The sequence below is a fragment of the Artemia franciscana genome, chromosome 21, assembly GCF_032884065.1.
Source record: "Artemia franciscana chromosome 21, ASM3288406v1, whole genome shotgun sequence".
NCBI classification, from domain to species: Eukaryota; Metazoa; Arthropoda; class Branchiopoda; order Anostraca; family Artemiidae; genus Artemia; species Artemia franciscana.
In genome coordinates this window covers 20,700,960-20,716,792 of record NC_088883.1, presented here as the reverse complement: position 1 = coordinate 20,716,792, position 15,833 = coordinate 20,700,960, and the positions used below count along the sequence as shown (strand labels likewise).

The 15,833-nt window shown below is 33.9% G+C and overlaps 1 protein-coding gene across 6 annotated transcripts in view; it reads left to right on the top strand.

Annotated features, from left to right (window-relative positions):
- LOC136041010 (serine proteinase stubble-like) overlaps positions 1-14,670 on the top strand; it is a 29,696-nt gene extending 15,026 nt beyond the window's left edge. For 5 of the 6 annotated variants that reach the window (XM_065725511.1, XM_065725512.1, XM_065725513.1 and 2 more), the window contains exons 2-5: positions 1,217-1,514; positions 2,561-2,686; positions 6,271-6,565; positions 14,089-14,670. In XM_065725511.1, the coding sequence (XP_065581583.1) occupies positions 1,446-1,514; positions 2,561-2,686; positions 6,271-6,312 (237 nt within the window). In that variant the 5' untranslated portion in view covers positions 1,217-1,445 and the 3' untranslated portion in view covers positions 6,313-6,565; positions 14,089-14,670. The remainder of the gene's footprint in view (positions 1-1,216; positions 1,515-2,560; positions 2,687-6,270; positions 6,566-14,088) is intronic. The other variant, XR_010620941.1, reaches the window with a different exon arrangement.
- The last annotated feature ends 1,163 nt before the right edge of the window (positions 14,671-15,833 follow it).

Below are 15,833 nucleotides of genomic sequence, written 5' to 3'. Positions count from 1 at the left end.
CTGCCTCTCAAAGCCAGATTTTTATGTTTAAGCTTATTGCTTATATTTCAAAGCTTGGAGAATGACAATCATTCTTTCAAAATTCTCTGTAGGGAATTTCCCTATAGGGAAAAACATAATGCCCTGTAGGGGCGCAGTAAAATTGCTACCAAGTAGAGTAGTACTCTGCTTGGTAACACGGGACCCAGAACTCGAACTCATCTGCAGCAATCCGGTGCAGAGCTCGGAACTTAATCCCGGAACTTAATAAGAATATGAACAGCGTCTATATACTAATCCAAAAAGAATACATAATAAAGGATATTAGACAGGGTATTGAAATAAATTTCGAAACCCACAAATAGACAAAAATGTTGTAAGAATTTTAATAAAACGTTTTGAAAGTGGTTCAAAGGCCAGCGAGATTTCCACCTAAAGCTTGTTATCAGTAGAGTTATTTGGGTGGGGTGGGAAGGCATGTTGTTTTTATTTCGATTTTGTCTAATTCTAATTTCATTCTATTAGACATTCTATTTTCCTGTTGGTTATTTTAATTTGTGTATAATTTATTTATCTTATATTATAAGGTTCTAACTAGCTTGTACGTTATTTATACAGCTTTTATTGTGCTAAATAAATTATCTGTCCATTCGTTTATTAAGAGAATAGTCAAGGATCTCCTATGTCGTGATTAACGTTTCCAATTCAAATAATGAAACCCGTAGAGGAAAATACTCGATTCAATGTGGAATAAGATAATCTAAACAACGAAGACAAAATAAAAACATGTAAATCAATGTATTGTTAAATTACGACATATGAATTATTAGGAAGGTATTAATAGTATCGCAAAGTACAGGATGGCTGGCCCTCACCCCCCATTGCACTTCCTGGCTGAAGGGCCTTGAGATGGACTTTTGAAGGGCGTTGAGACGGATTTTGGTAATATGAAAATATTATCAAAATATGACCATTTATCTTTTGATATGCTACAATTCGTTTTTGAATGAGGGTATTTTGCTTAATACAACGTAATTCCCTTGAATATAACGTTTTTGATTGAAAGCGTCTGTGTATATTAAATCTGAAAATTAAACAAGATATAAAATACCTTTTTTGAAGGCTTTTTTTTTTAGAGGGTGTTTAAAAGACTATGTAGACTATATATACATCCCGCTTCTAGATTAGTCCAATGCCGGATTATTATTTTGTTTTAATCAATTTTCGTTCTTTGTAGCCTTTTGCTTACTCAAATCAGGATTCGACTGGGAGAATATGACGTATTTTCACTCAGAGGAATTTCCAGTTGTGGAAAGGACAGTGACGAAGAAAATTATTCACACTAAATATAATTTTTTTTTACGTATGAATATGATATTGCACTATTACATTTAGAAGAACCTGTTGAATTTAGTCCTATTATTTTATCTATTTACCTGTCATCTAGTGATGATATACTTGGTGGAATGAACGTAACTGTTACCGGTTGGGGAAGATTAAGTGAAGGTGGAATATTGCCAAATGTTTTGCAACAGGTAATTGATTCTTTTTTCTTTTTTTCTTCGCTTCTTCTTTTCTTCTCTTCTTTTTTTCTTTTCTTTCTATCTTTTAGAAGGATGCTATAAATAAATGGTATCTCGCTGATATAAATAAAAGAGAGGGGAGTAAGATGTACTAGAGCCCACCAACATTTCAGGTATTTCTTGCTTACTTTTATTTAGAGATAGGTATGCCGATGTCTGGATTTTGTCAACCATTGCCATTACGCCCTCAATTTTATCACAAGCTTATCGAAGAAACCTATTGTGCACCCCCCCCCTAAAGAATATCTTGGATCTACCCCTGCAGAGCTCACCCATGCATTAAAACAACATATCGCTTTTTGATTATTGAGGCCGTCAATTGAAAGTGTTGATTCTAGATTTAAAAATTCATGACTGCTTCACCACATATTCCACTGATCATTACTAATGTAAAAGTCAGTGTGGGTGTGGTGGTTCAAGTCGTAACTCAGCTGTTACTTTTTTTATCTGCGTATTTTCAAATTTTTGTCACAGGTGTCACTAAGCTAGCTTCTCTAAAAATTATGAGCAATTGTAATATCAAATGATAATAAAATTAAAATTTAGTTAAGATACACCCCCCTCCTAGTACAACGAAACTAATTATATTTATCATTGGATCCAAAATCTACCCGGATGTATCCGTTTCTTAGGTATGTTGTGAAAAAAAAAATGCTGATAAGTGCCTATCCACGATAAAGAATGGGACAATTGTATGATGTTCAGTGGTGGGGGTGAGGGAAGAGGATCTTAATGTGGTCAATTGAAATCTCGTCTTTTCCAGAGCGATTTCAACAATTCTCTTTTCTTTCATTCAGTTTCTTGATGAACGGTATTAGCAGTGATGTTTTCGTTGATTCACTCAAATCCTTTTTATCACAAAATTTTCCCCCATTTTCTATTGCTGTGACAGCTTGCGGTGTCATTTTAATATTGATTTTTGGTTTTCGATACAGCCAGACATAATTTGGCATTGCCTGTCTTTTTAAAAGCACTAATTTTTGCCTTTTCTTTTCCAGGTTACACTGCCTGTCATCAGTAATGACAAATGTAAAACTATGTTTTTGAAGTCAGGTCGACATGAGTTTATTCCTGATATATTTCTCTGTACTGGATATGATGAAGGAGGTCGCGATGCATGCCAGGTAAGCTATTACTGGATCGGCGTTACTTACAAATTTCTGATCTAGTATGGAAATAAAAGTAACATTGTGAGAAGCTAGTATGATTGTTCCACGTATCATATAATTTTGAATTAATTTCAGGTTTATTGTGAAAACAAACTTTTAGACATTTTGAAAGATAGCCTGAACCCTCGAAAATGTTGTCGGATAGATGTCACTGGAAATGTCATAAGAAAGTAATAGCCCCCCCCCCCACCTTGAATAACAATAAAAAGCATGGACAACAGTGATGTGCCCTCTTTTTCTTGTTTTCTTAATCGTTAGTATTGTCAGTAGAACATCATAGGGAACTGTTTAAGGGCTCATTTGAAACGAAATTGCTATATCTATGTGCTTTTTCTAAGTAAAAAAAACTTATTATTGAAAATAAAATCTGGCTTTTTGCAAAAACTGCATCTTCATGCACAAAATAATGTCATATTGGGTATGATGTCATATTTGACATCAAAGGGCTTGGTAACGAAAATATTTTTTTTTTCGTATAGAAAAAGGGGAATTAAAGAAAAAATTTTGTAATTCATAACTTGGTACACTCGACGTTTTGCTGCATAACAATATACGATTTGTTGCGTAGTATATATTGTTTTTCTACTCTGAGGGCATTTAGATTATTTGGATAAATCTTATACTTGCTTTAAATTAATTCTGAATGATTTTAAATAAAAATGAACCTTCAAAACATATTACAATCCAATAAAAAGAAATAACTTATTTCCTTTGCTCTGTCTTATAACAGGGTAGACTCCGTTTCAATACCTAATAAACCGTGTCGAGAAACTTTCACTACCAGAAAAGTTATCGCTCTGAGGTGTGAGCGAAGATCATAGTAGGAAAATATCAAAATCACGAACCACCGAATCTAAAACAATGCCATTTTTCTTTTATTTTTACTATTTAATTAAGTCAAAATTTTAAGTTCTTTTGGTGATCCTCTGCTTTTGATACTAAAAACTTGCGAGTGCTTTAATGCACTCGCATTTTTGCATTTTTTAAATGCATTTTTGAGTGGAAACATAGCCAGATGTGGATGGAATGTTTTCAGTAGAATGCTTTATTATCTTCATTCTTTTAAAGACGAATTTTAAATCATAAGTTATGCTCTGCTTCAAATACTGCTACCTTCAGAATAAAAAAAAAAAAAAAAAAAAAAAAACAAGTAAAAACACATCTAATTTATAGAAATTTTACAATGTATACAAAAAACACAAACAAAAATCGATCAAAAACGCCAAATTCTACGTATCTATTGCCTTTCAAAATATTGGAACTAAAACTTTTAATGTTTAAAGGAATTAGCCCTTCTAAATTTAAAGTACTCTAAAACAGGAGATTAATTAATAACAGCATATTAATTCTAAATAATTAATAATAGCAGGTTAATTCTAAATCTAAGGGATTAATCCAAAAGAGATTTGATCCCATCCCCATTGCTTTGTGTTAGAGAATTTTTTCTTGAAGTATTAGGGAAACATTTAAAGCTCTAGTGTAACGAATAAGGAGGTGAAAGGTTGGGGGGGGGGAGATCCGTTATAAACAAGATATTTCTGTCCGTCTGATGTTTTAAGATTGCTCCTTCGTTTAAAATTGTCTTTTTTATTTATTTTTCTCATTTTTAATACCGTATATATAGTTATTCTAAATATGAGGAGGAGGGCTCTACCCCTACAACTCCCACTCTATATTGAACTTGAAATTTTTCAAAACAATATTCGGGGATAAAGGACTAATTTAGTGTATTTGCTTTTGAAAATTCAATTCAATTTATTTGCACTCCATTACCAAAAAAACATACACAACTCTCCCATGAAGGGCACAACTGTGTCCTGTGCGGGAGCGCATGATATTTATTAAACAAATCATCAACAATAATACATATTTCCAAATAATACATAGACCCGTGATTGAAACAATTGGAACGGATCTGCTCTCTTTAGGGGAGTTTGGGGGGGGGGGGATTTTCATTGCTTCCGCGAGTTCGATTTTTCTGGACGTGCTAGGACGATGAAAATTGGTAGGCGTTTCAGGGATCTGCACAAATTGACTTGATAAAGTCGTTTTCCCCCATTCGACCATTTGGGTGGCTGAAGGGAGAGGAAAAGATTGAAAAAATGAGGTATTTTTAACTTACGATTGGGTGATCGGATCTTAATGTATTTTATATTTCGAAGGACCTCATGTCTCAGAGATCTTATTTTAAATCCCGACCGGCATTAAGCCTCTGATTTATCTTTTAAATCAGTCTATTGATTCTTAGAATTTTGCTAGAGCTCATGCCATATGAGCTCTTGGCTCATCCGACCTCGTCACAAGTGCCATATGAGCTCTTAGCTCTTGTTTTTGTTCCAAATAGAATACAAAAAGAGATAGAACAATCTCTTTTTGTGGGATGTTTCCTCCTATTTTCTAAAATCGAGCGAATTTTCCCAGGATTTGTGGGAAGTGTTCATCTTAATTATTTATTAAGATTGTTGGAAAACCCGTAGTGCAAAAGAAGCAAAAGCCAGTGTAATAAAGAAAAAAGAAATAGAAGAAATTAACACTGAGCCCGAAGATAAACACTTAAAAAAACACAGCAAAAACCTCTTAACCTCTTTCAAACTGCACGATATAAGATGATGACACAGACATACAAAAATACAAAGTTTTGAACTAGACGGATCAAAAGAGATAGAGAAAAAAAAAGAAGGAAAAACAACAAACAGACAACAACATAAAAAAGAGGCAGAGACTACTGAAATAGTACAGAATACTGTTCACGGGTAGTCATATTCACTTTCTTATTGTGTTTAGCTATTATTCTAGCTACTGTTATTTGTTATTGTTATGCTACTACGAGTTATCTGGGTGGGATGGGAAGGCATGTTGTTTTTTATTTCAATTTTGTCCAATTCTAATTTAATTCTGTCTATTCTATTCAATTATTTTCCTATTGGTTACTTTTATCTTTTGTATAATTTATTTATCTTATATTATAAGGTTCTAACTTGTTTATAATTTTTTATAGGGCTTTCATTTTGCCAGATAAATTATCGGTCCATTCATTTGTTAAGAGAATAGTCAACGCTCTCCTGTGTCGTGATTAACGTTTCCAATTCATATAATGAAACCCATAGAGGAAAATACACGATTTAATTGAGAATAAATTGATCTAAACAACGAAAACAAAATAAAAACAAGGTAAACCAATATTAAATATGACTTATCAGGGAGGTATTAATAGGATTTGTGGACTTCGGTGATATGAAAATGTTATCAAAATAGGACCATTTATCATTAGATATGCTCCAATTCATTTTTGAATGAGGTTATTTTGCTTAATACAAAGTTATTCGCTTCAGTATAACGTTTTTAGATTGAAAGTGTCTGTATATATTAAATCTGAGAATTAAAAAAGATAGAAAATACCTATTTTGATGCATATTTCATATTTGGTTTTCCTTTTAGGGAGTGTTTAAAAGTCTATGTACACTACATCTACATACCGCTTCTAGGCTAGTCCAATGCCGTATTAATATTTTGTTTTAATCAATTTTCGCACTTTTTAGCCTTTTGCCTACTCAAATCAGGATTTGACAGGGAGAATATGACGTATCTTCACTCACAAAGGAGTTTCCAATTGTAGAAAGGACAGTGACGAAGAAAATTTTCGACACCAAATATGATTTTTTGACGTATGAATATGATATTGGATTATTACCTTTAGAGGAACTGGTTGAATTTCCTACTATTTCACCTATTTGCCTGCCATCTAGTGATGATATGCTTCTTAGAATGAATGCAGCTTGTACCGGTTGGGGAAGATTAAGTGAAGGTGGAACATTGCCAAATGTTTTGCAACAGGTAGTTGATTCTTTTTTTGTTTTTTTCTTCTCTTCTTCTTTTCTTTTCTTATTTCTTTTCTTATTTTCTTTTCTTCTCTTCTTTTCTCCTTTTCTTTCTATCTTTTAGAAGAATGCTATAAATAAATGGTATCTCGCTGACATAAATGAAATAGAGGGGAGTAAGATGTACTAGATCCCAACAACATTTCAGATATTTTTTGCTCACCTTTATTTAGAGATAGGTCGGCTAAAGTCTGGATTTTGTCAACCATCGTCATTAGGCCCTGAATTTTATCACAAGTTAATCGAAGAAACCTATTATGCACCCCCTCCCCCTAAAGAAAATTCTGGATGTACCACTGCAAAGCTCACCCATGCATTAAAACAACGTATTGCTTTTTATGGCACTTGGTATTAACCAAGTGACATATAGCGATCGCTAATTCTGTCGGTCGGTCTGTCTGTCTGTCTGTCCCGGTTTTGCTAATTTAGGCACTTCCAGATAAGCTAGGATGATTAAATTTGGCAGGCTTATATGGGACCAGACCAGGTTAAATTAGAAACAGTCGCTTCCCTGATTCGACCATCTTAGGGGGAGTGGGGGAACGGTTAATTCGGAAAAATTAGAAAAATGAGGTATTTTTAAATTACGAATGTTTGATCGAATCTTAATTAAATTTAATATCTAGAAAGAAATCGTGTCTCAGAGCTCTTATTTTAAATCCCGATCGGACCCGGTGACACTGGGGGGAGTTGGAGGGGGAAGCATGAAATGTTGGAAAACGCTTAGAGTAGAGGTATCGGGATGAAACCTGGTGGAAAAACTAAGCACAAGTCCTAGATACGTCATTGATATAACCGGAACGGATCATCTCTCTTTGGGGGAGTTAGGGGGAGGGTTAATTCTGAAAAAATAGAAGAAATGAGGTATTTTTAAATTTGAAAACTGGAAATCTTGGAAAACACTTAGAGTGTAGAGATCAGGATGATACTTGGCGAGAAGAATAAGCAAAAGTCCAAGATACGTGACTGACATAACCAGACCGGATCCACTCTCTTTGGGAGGTTGAGGGGGGTGGGGTAATTCGGAAAATTCGGATTTCCAGTGCTTTGGCGAGGTTGATGCTTCTTGACGTGCTAGGACGATGAAAATTGGTAGGTGTGTCAGGGCCCTTCACACATTGACTTGATTACAGTTGTTTCCCCCATTCGACCATCTGGGAGGGGGGTGGAGGGAGAGGAAAGTTAAAAAAAATTAGGTATTTTTAATTTACGAATGGGTGACCGGATCTTTGTGAGCTTTAATATTTAGGAAGAACCAATGTCTCAGAGCTCTTGACTGATAAAGAGGATAGTGAAATATGCTAAATTGGAACACGCAATGTGGATATAGGCTAGTAAAAGGGCGTAACAGCTATATCTAAGAAGCAGCTTAGAGTAACAAGTGTAAACTTTTAGTGTTGAACGGTATAATGAACCAACCAGAAGGTACCAAGTACATACTACTATACTACTTCTACTAGTACTAAGACTAAGCGTGTCAAATTGAAATTTTCAGGAAATATTGAGGAGAAAAGTAAATTAAATTAAAATATGCTGTTTGTAGGCAGGCTGTCAAAAGGCTGTATCAACAGTATCTCGAGAACGGCTTTGGATGTTAGGCTGAAACTGTCAAGGCATGTTGAGGGGTGTATTGTGGTAATAAAATGTTTTATAGACATGTTGGTACTGTAAGTAGTCGTACTATTACTAGCGCTGTTTGTACCAATAATAATAAGGGTAATTGTTTTAATGTGGAGCTTTCAGGGACTATTGAGAGCAATATCGGGCTAAATCAAAACATATTATATACATGCAGGTTATCAACAGGACGTATCAGTAATATCTCAGAAACACCTTAAAGTATTAAGTTGAACCTATTAGGGCACGAGGAGGGGATGTTGAGCTATACCAAACAGGCACAATGTGAATACTATTGCTTCTTACGATTAATACTGCCAGTGCTATCACTAATGCTACTGCTATTGCTCCTCCTACTACTTATGCCACTGTGTCTACCACTATTACTAATGCTAAGGGCATTAATTAAACTTTCAGAAAACGTTGAGGGTAGTGTTGAACTAAATCAAAACACACTATTTGCATATGGGTTATCAACGGGATGTATTAGCAATATCCCAGCAACGGTTTAGGGTATTCAGCTGAAATTCTCAGGGCCACCAATAATACCACTTTTACTGCTACTTCTACTATCCTTTCTACTGCTGCTATTTTTACTACTATTGAACTAAATCCAAATAGCTTTAGTGAATCAAGGTTGCAAAGATATCCAGGCGGCAATAGGGTATAGAATAAGGAACAAAGTAGAAACTATCATGGAATGTCTATGTAGCTACAAAACTAAATCCAAATGCCCTATTTGTCAAGTAGGGCATTCAGTAGGCTGTCAAGTAAACGTCCCAGCACTGTGCAAGGTCTTACAATCTTACAAGGTCTTACAATTGCAAGGTCTTACAATCTTACAAGGTCTTACAATTGCAAGGTCTTACAATCTTACAAGGTCTTACAATTGCAAGGTCTTACAATCTTACAAGGTCTTACAATCTTACAAGGTCTTACAATTGCAAGGTCTTACAATCTTACAAGGTCTTACAATTGCAAGGTCTTACAATCTTACAAGGTCTTACAATTGCAAGGTCTTACAATGTCTGTACAATGTCTGTTACAATGGTACAATGTCTTAGGTATTAAATTTCAATTTTCATGGGAACATTAGAAGGTGTAAAACTAAATCAAGGGATATTTGCATGTGTGTCCAGACTCTCAAAAGGACGTGTTTCATTGGAAATTGTGAAAAATGCTGCTAAAAAATTGTTGAAAATTTTAGGGTGTCAATCCGAATCATATTAGTTTCTTCTCGTTTTGAGTTTGACTCGGTTATTTATTGTGATTCCTGTTCTTTTTAGGTTTCATTTATTTAATGGTGGTAATTTATGGTAGTTTTATGCTTGAAAAATTATTCGACTTTATTTTTGCTCATTTTAGTTTTAGTGTAGCTCTACTTTTCCTTGAAAAACTTCTTTCGTGATTTTTTTTAAATTAGTATATATTAAACATTCAGTTTATTTTTGTTTACTTTTTTTCAGTCTTCTTGAATATTGTAGTAATTTATTTTTTCGTTCTTTGATGTTTTGAAAATTTAAAGTACTCTTTTCAAATTTTTTATACCTTTTGGATATTTTGAGGAGGAAGTTGAACTAATAAACCGACTATGCAAATCATAATGCTTAATACTTTAATGTTTGTGTGGATTAGATTTTAGAGGATTAGATTTTCCGTGTTCATTTTTGGATAAAAGTATATTTCTATGTACAGATTGATATTTCGATTCATATTTTGTTTTTCAAAAAAAGAAACAATGTAAATCAGAATAAAATATAGAATACATTTTAATGTTTTAATACCAAAAAAGAAAAAAAAGTATTACGGAATTAAAATAATAAGGCAAAATGACTCATTTATTGGAAGAACAAAAGAAAAATATTAAGAGAACAAGTCTAACTAAGTAAAAAAGAAAATCAAATGATCGAATTCATGATTGGAAAATAATCCATTGCTTTGATGAACCCTCAGTCCCATCCCCTAAGGAAAAAACAAATCAGCTACTATTATAAATTTTCTATTGAAATTTTGTTAACTTTATAAACTGATGGAAAAACAAAATGACCCTATACCTTGTGACAGCGTAGTGGATAAGCACTGTTCTCATGATCAATGGGTCAGCGGTTCAATCCCTCGTGTCGCAAGGAAAGCTAATATTTATAAATCGTTATAATTTTTTTCCTTCCGTTTGAGTCACTTTCTATATCTGGTTCTATTTTGGCTCAACACAGTTTTTGTAATGTGAATTAATAAAGAAAAAATATTTATTTACCACAATTTTATTTATTTTTTTAATTTTGTGACTACATTTAGCCGAAAGTGCAAGACTTGGATTTACCCAAAAGGCACAAGACAAGAAACTTGTTTTTAATAAAACAGTAAAAAGGCATTTTCATTTAATAATTTTAGAAAAATTTATGAAGAAGAATTTTTTGCAAAGATTAGTAAAGTGCCATACAACTTAACTACTAAAAAAATGAATTCATATAATAATCCAAATTTAAAACGACCAGACATTACTATTAGAGAATAAAAGAAATATGAAATGAACAGAAATTAAATAAACAATCATAGCCAACAAAAAGGTCAATAGGTACTAATATAAATGAGTAAATAAATCTTAAAACGAGTAAAATTTAAATTTGATATTCAAATCAAACTTAAAAAAACAAAAATCACCACAGAGAAGAGTTTGGCTTCTGTCTCCTCCCCTCCCTACCTTTAAAAGTCTAAACACTACTGCGTCACTAACGTTTTATTAAAAGTATATGTCCTGAACAGTCCTAGGAAAGAACTAATAAATTCAACTTAATATTGGATATACAATAATATTGATTGCTGAAAGCTCAGCAACTCAGTACAAAAGGAAATATTTGTAATATAATTCATTTTTAATAAAGCTCCAATTACGTTATTACCTTTATGCTTTTACAGTTAGTGGAGGGGAAGGGAGCGTAGCCAAACTCTTGTTTGCATTGATTTTGTTCGTTCTATGGTTGACTTGAATATTCAATCTAAGTTTTGATAGTTTTAATATTTATTTTTTAATTTATGTTTATTCTTAAATAATAATTCCTGGTCGTTCTGAGTTTAACTCGGTTTTGTATTATAATTCCTGTTCGTTTTGGGTTTCATTTATTTAACGGTGGCAATTTGTGGTAGTTTTATGTTGGAAAGTTATTTGACTTTATTTCTGCTCATTTTAGGTTTAGTCTAGCTCTTTAATATTCTTTGAAAAACTTCTTTCGTCATCACTTTAAATTAGTATATATTAAACATTCAGTTTATCTTTAATTTACTTTTTTTTCAGTCATATTGAATATTGTAGTAATTTTTTTTGTTTCGTCGATGTTTTGAAAAGTTATAGCACTTTGTTCAAAATGTATCCAGAATGAGTGCATCAAAATGTTTAAAGCAAACTGTGAGTATGAAAGTTGTCAAAAGGCGTATCTGCACTATCGCAAGAACGGAAGAGTGTATGAAGTTTAAGCCTTTCGGACATGTTGAGGAGGACGTTGAACTAATAAAACGACTATGGAAATCCTAATAACTTATAGCTCTATGCTGTTTAAGGAGTAAAAAATTTCAGAATTTGCTTGCATAAAACAGGAAATTAATTTAGTATTGGTTCACCAGCCATGATGTTAGTATGTTTAGTATAAAATGACATTTTTTTTTGTAAAGCGTAACTAAGCTCATTTGTTTGAAAAAAAAAATAGTGACTTAATATCATCATTACTTTATATTCCCTTAGTTTCAATTGAATTCGACATGGATATGATGTCATAACAATTTCTATTAGCTTTCCGTTTCCAATTCAATAAGCCCTCTCTTAAGTTTCTACGACCATCCCTCCTATACAAAGTGGTTAGAAAATAAAAAGAGGAAGAAGAAACATACATGTGGGCCACGTTATTCTTTACTAAGTACCTATTAAAATTGTTTTTACTAAATGCCCCCAATCGAGGGTGCTTAATCCCCCTACTGAGGGCAGTTGATTAATCAAATTTTCATACACTTTGTATGAGTGAATTTCAAATTAGTAAATTTTGCATATATAGGATCAGCATAAACAGTAGATTCTGCTCATGCTTACGTTGTAGTAAGACCTTCAGTTTCTATATGCTCCTTCCTTATGATTAGCTACTTTGAAGAGCTTGATCCAGAGCTCTCTCAAATCTGAAGATGTCAGTCTGCCTCTCAAAGCCGGATTTTTATGTTTAAGCTTAATGTTTATATTGCAAGGCTTGGAGAAATGACAATCATTCTGGAAAAGCACACCCATTAGAATACTCCCCAAGGTATTCCCGGTGAGAAGGTAAACGTAATTTTATGTTACGTTTGCTCTAAAAGTGGTTAATACTCTGCTCTAAAAGTGGAGCTGTCAGTCCACAGTACTCATGTCGCAGGCTTACTTCAAACTTACTCCTCATAATCAAGGAAGCTTTCGAAATTGAAGCTATGACTTCAGTTTCCGTTCGAATGAGCCCTTTTCTGATATTTTTTAAAACAAACTCAATGTTATGACCCCCAGAGAAAGAAGGCCAATAGAACGTTAATTTTTGTTTGAATGAGCCCTCTCCAGATATTTTAAGATCAAATATTTGCTGAGATCAGCCATGAAAAAAAATTAAGTAAACACACTTCCAGGTTGTGGCATGATCTCTCTAAGAGTTCACGCCACACTCTCCTTTTTAGTCTAAAGTACTCTTTTTTGTTTTAAAGAGAACACAAAAAGAGATAGAAACTTTCTTTTTTTGGGATGTATTCCCCTTTTTTATAAAATCAAGCAAATTTTCCCAGGATCTTAGCCTTTAGGGGGAAATGTTAATCCTTATGTACTTTATGCAGTCCGAACTATCGTAAAAAGATAATCTGCTTACGTATATTGTAATACGGTAATACGGGTAATATTGGTAATACGGGACGCAGAACTCGAACTCATCTGCAGCAATCCGCTGCACAGCTCGGAACTTAATCCCAATGATGAGAATATGAAAAGCGTCTATATACTAATCTAAAAAAAGATACATAACAAAGGCTATTAGATAAGGTATTGAAATAAATTTTGAAACCCCAAAAGATACAAAAATGTTGTCAGAATTTTAATAAAGCGTTTTGAAAGTGGTTCTAAAGCCAGTGAGATTTCTACCTTAAGTGTGTTATCAGTAGAGTTAATTGGGTGGGATGGGAAGGCGTGTTGTTTTTTATTTCGATTTTGTCTAATTCTAATTTAATTCTGTCTACTCTATTCAATTATTTTCCTGTTGGTTACTTTTATTTTTTGTATAATTTATTTCTAACTATTTCTAAAAGGTTCTAATTAATTTATGATTTTTTATAGGGCTTTCATTGTGCTAAATAAATTATCGCTCCATTCGTTTATTAAGAGAATAGTCAAGGCTCTCCTATGTCGTGATTAACATTTCCAATTCATATAATGAAACCCATAGAGGAAGATACTCGATTCAATTGAGAATAAGTTGATCTTAACAACGAAAACAAAATAAAAACAAGGAAATCAATATTAAATATGACTTACCATGGAGGTATTAATAGGGTTTGTGGACTTTGGTGATTTGAAAATATCAAAATATGACCATTTACCATTAGAAATGCTCCAATTCATTCTGAATAAGGTTATTTTGGTTAATACAACATTATTCGCTTCAGTATAACGTTTTTAGATTGAAAGCGTCAGTATATATTAAATATGAGAATTAAACAAGATAGAAAATACCTATTTTGAAGCATATTTCATATTTGGTTTTCCTTTTAGGAAGTGTTTAAAAGACTATGTACACTACATCTAGATACCGCTTCTAGACTAGTCCAATGCCGTATTAATATTTTGTTTTAATCAATTTTCGCACTTTATAGCCTTTTGCCTACTCAAATCAGGATTTGACAGGGAGAATATGACGTATCTTCACTCACAGAGGAGTTTCCAGTTGTAGAAAGGACAGTGACGAAGAAAATTTTCGACACCAAATATGATTTTTTGACGTATGAATATGATATTGGATTATTGCATTTAGAGGAACCGGTTGAATTTCCTACTATTTCACCTATTTGCTTGCCATCTAGTGATGATATACTCGTTAGAATGAACGCAGCTGTTACCGGTTGGGGAAGATTAAGTGAAGGTGGAACATTGCCAATTGTTTTGCAACAGGTTGTTGATTCTTTTTTTTGTTTTTTCTTCTCTTCTTCTTTTCTTTTCTTATTTCTTTTCTTATTTTCCTTTCTTCTCTTCTTTTCTCCTTTTCTTTCTATCTTTTAGAAGAATGCTATAAATAAATGGTATCTCGCCGCCATAAATGAAAGAGAGGGGAGTAAGATGTACTAGATCCCAACAAAATTTCAGATATTTTTTGCGCATTTTTATTTAAAGACAGGTCTGCCAAAGTCTGGATTTGGTCAACCGTCGTCAGTAGGCCCTAAATTTTATCACAAGTTAATCGAAGAAACCTATGATGCACCCCTCCCCCCAAAGAAAATTCTGGATGTACCACTGCACAGCTCACCCATGCATTAAAACAACATATTGCTTTTTATGGCACTTGGTATTAACCAATTGACATATAGCGATCGCTAATTCTGTCGGTCGGTCTGTCTGTCTGTCTGTCCCGGTTTTGCTAATTTAGGCACTTCCAGATAAGCTAGGATGATTAAATTTAGCAGGCTTATATGGGACCAGACCAGATTAAATTAGAAACAGTCGTTTCCCTGATTTGACCATCTTGGGGGGAGGGGGAGGGAACGGTTAATTTGGAAAAATTAGAAAAAATGAGGTATTTTTAACTATTTTTTAACAAACGAATATTTGATCGAATCTTAATGAAATTTAATATTTAGAAGGATATTGTGTCTCAGAGCTCTTATTTTAAATCCCGATCGGATCCGGTGACATTGGGGGGAGCTGGAGGGGGAAGCATGAAATGTTGGAAAACGCTTAGAGTGGAGGCATCAGGATGAAACCTGGTGGAAAAACTAAGCACAAGTCCTAGATACGTGATTGATATTACCGGAACGGATCCGCTCTCTTTGGGGGAGTTAGGGGGAGGGTTAATTCTGAAAAATTAGAAGAAATGAGGTATTTTTAAATTTGAAAACTGGAAATCTTGGAAAACGCTTAGAGTGTAGAGATCAGGATGATACTTTGCGAGAAGAATAAGCACAAGTCCAAGATACGTGACTGACATAACCAGACCGGAACCACTCTCTTTGGGGAGTTGAGGGGGGGGGGGGGTAATTTGAAAAATTCGGATTTCCAGTGCTTTGGCGAGTTTGATGCTTCTTGACGTGCTAGGACGATGAAAATTGGTAGGTGTGTCAGGGATCTTCACACATTGACTTGATAACAGTTGTTTCCCCCATTCGACCATCTGGGAGGGGGGTGGAGGGAGATTAAAGTAAAAAAAATTAGGTATTTTTAATTTACGAATGGATGACCGGATCTTTGTGAGCTTGTGGGTAGAATAAGCAAATGTCGTAGATATGTGATTGACATAACTGAACTGGATCTGCTCTCTTTGGAGGAGTTAGGAGGGATCCAGTGGTTTGGCGAGTTCGGTGCTCCTGGTCGTTCTAGGACGATTAAAATTGGTAGGCGTGTCAGGGAC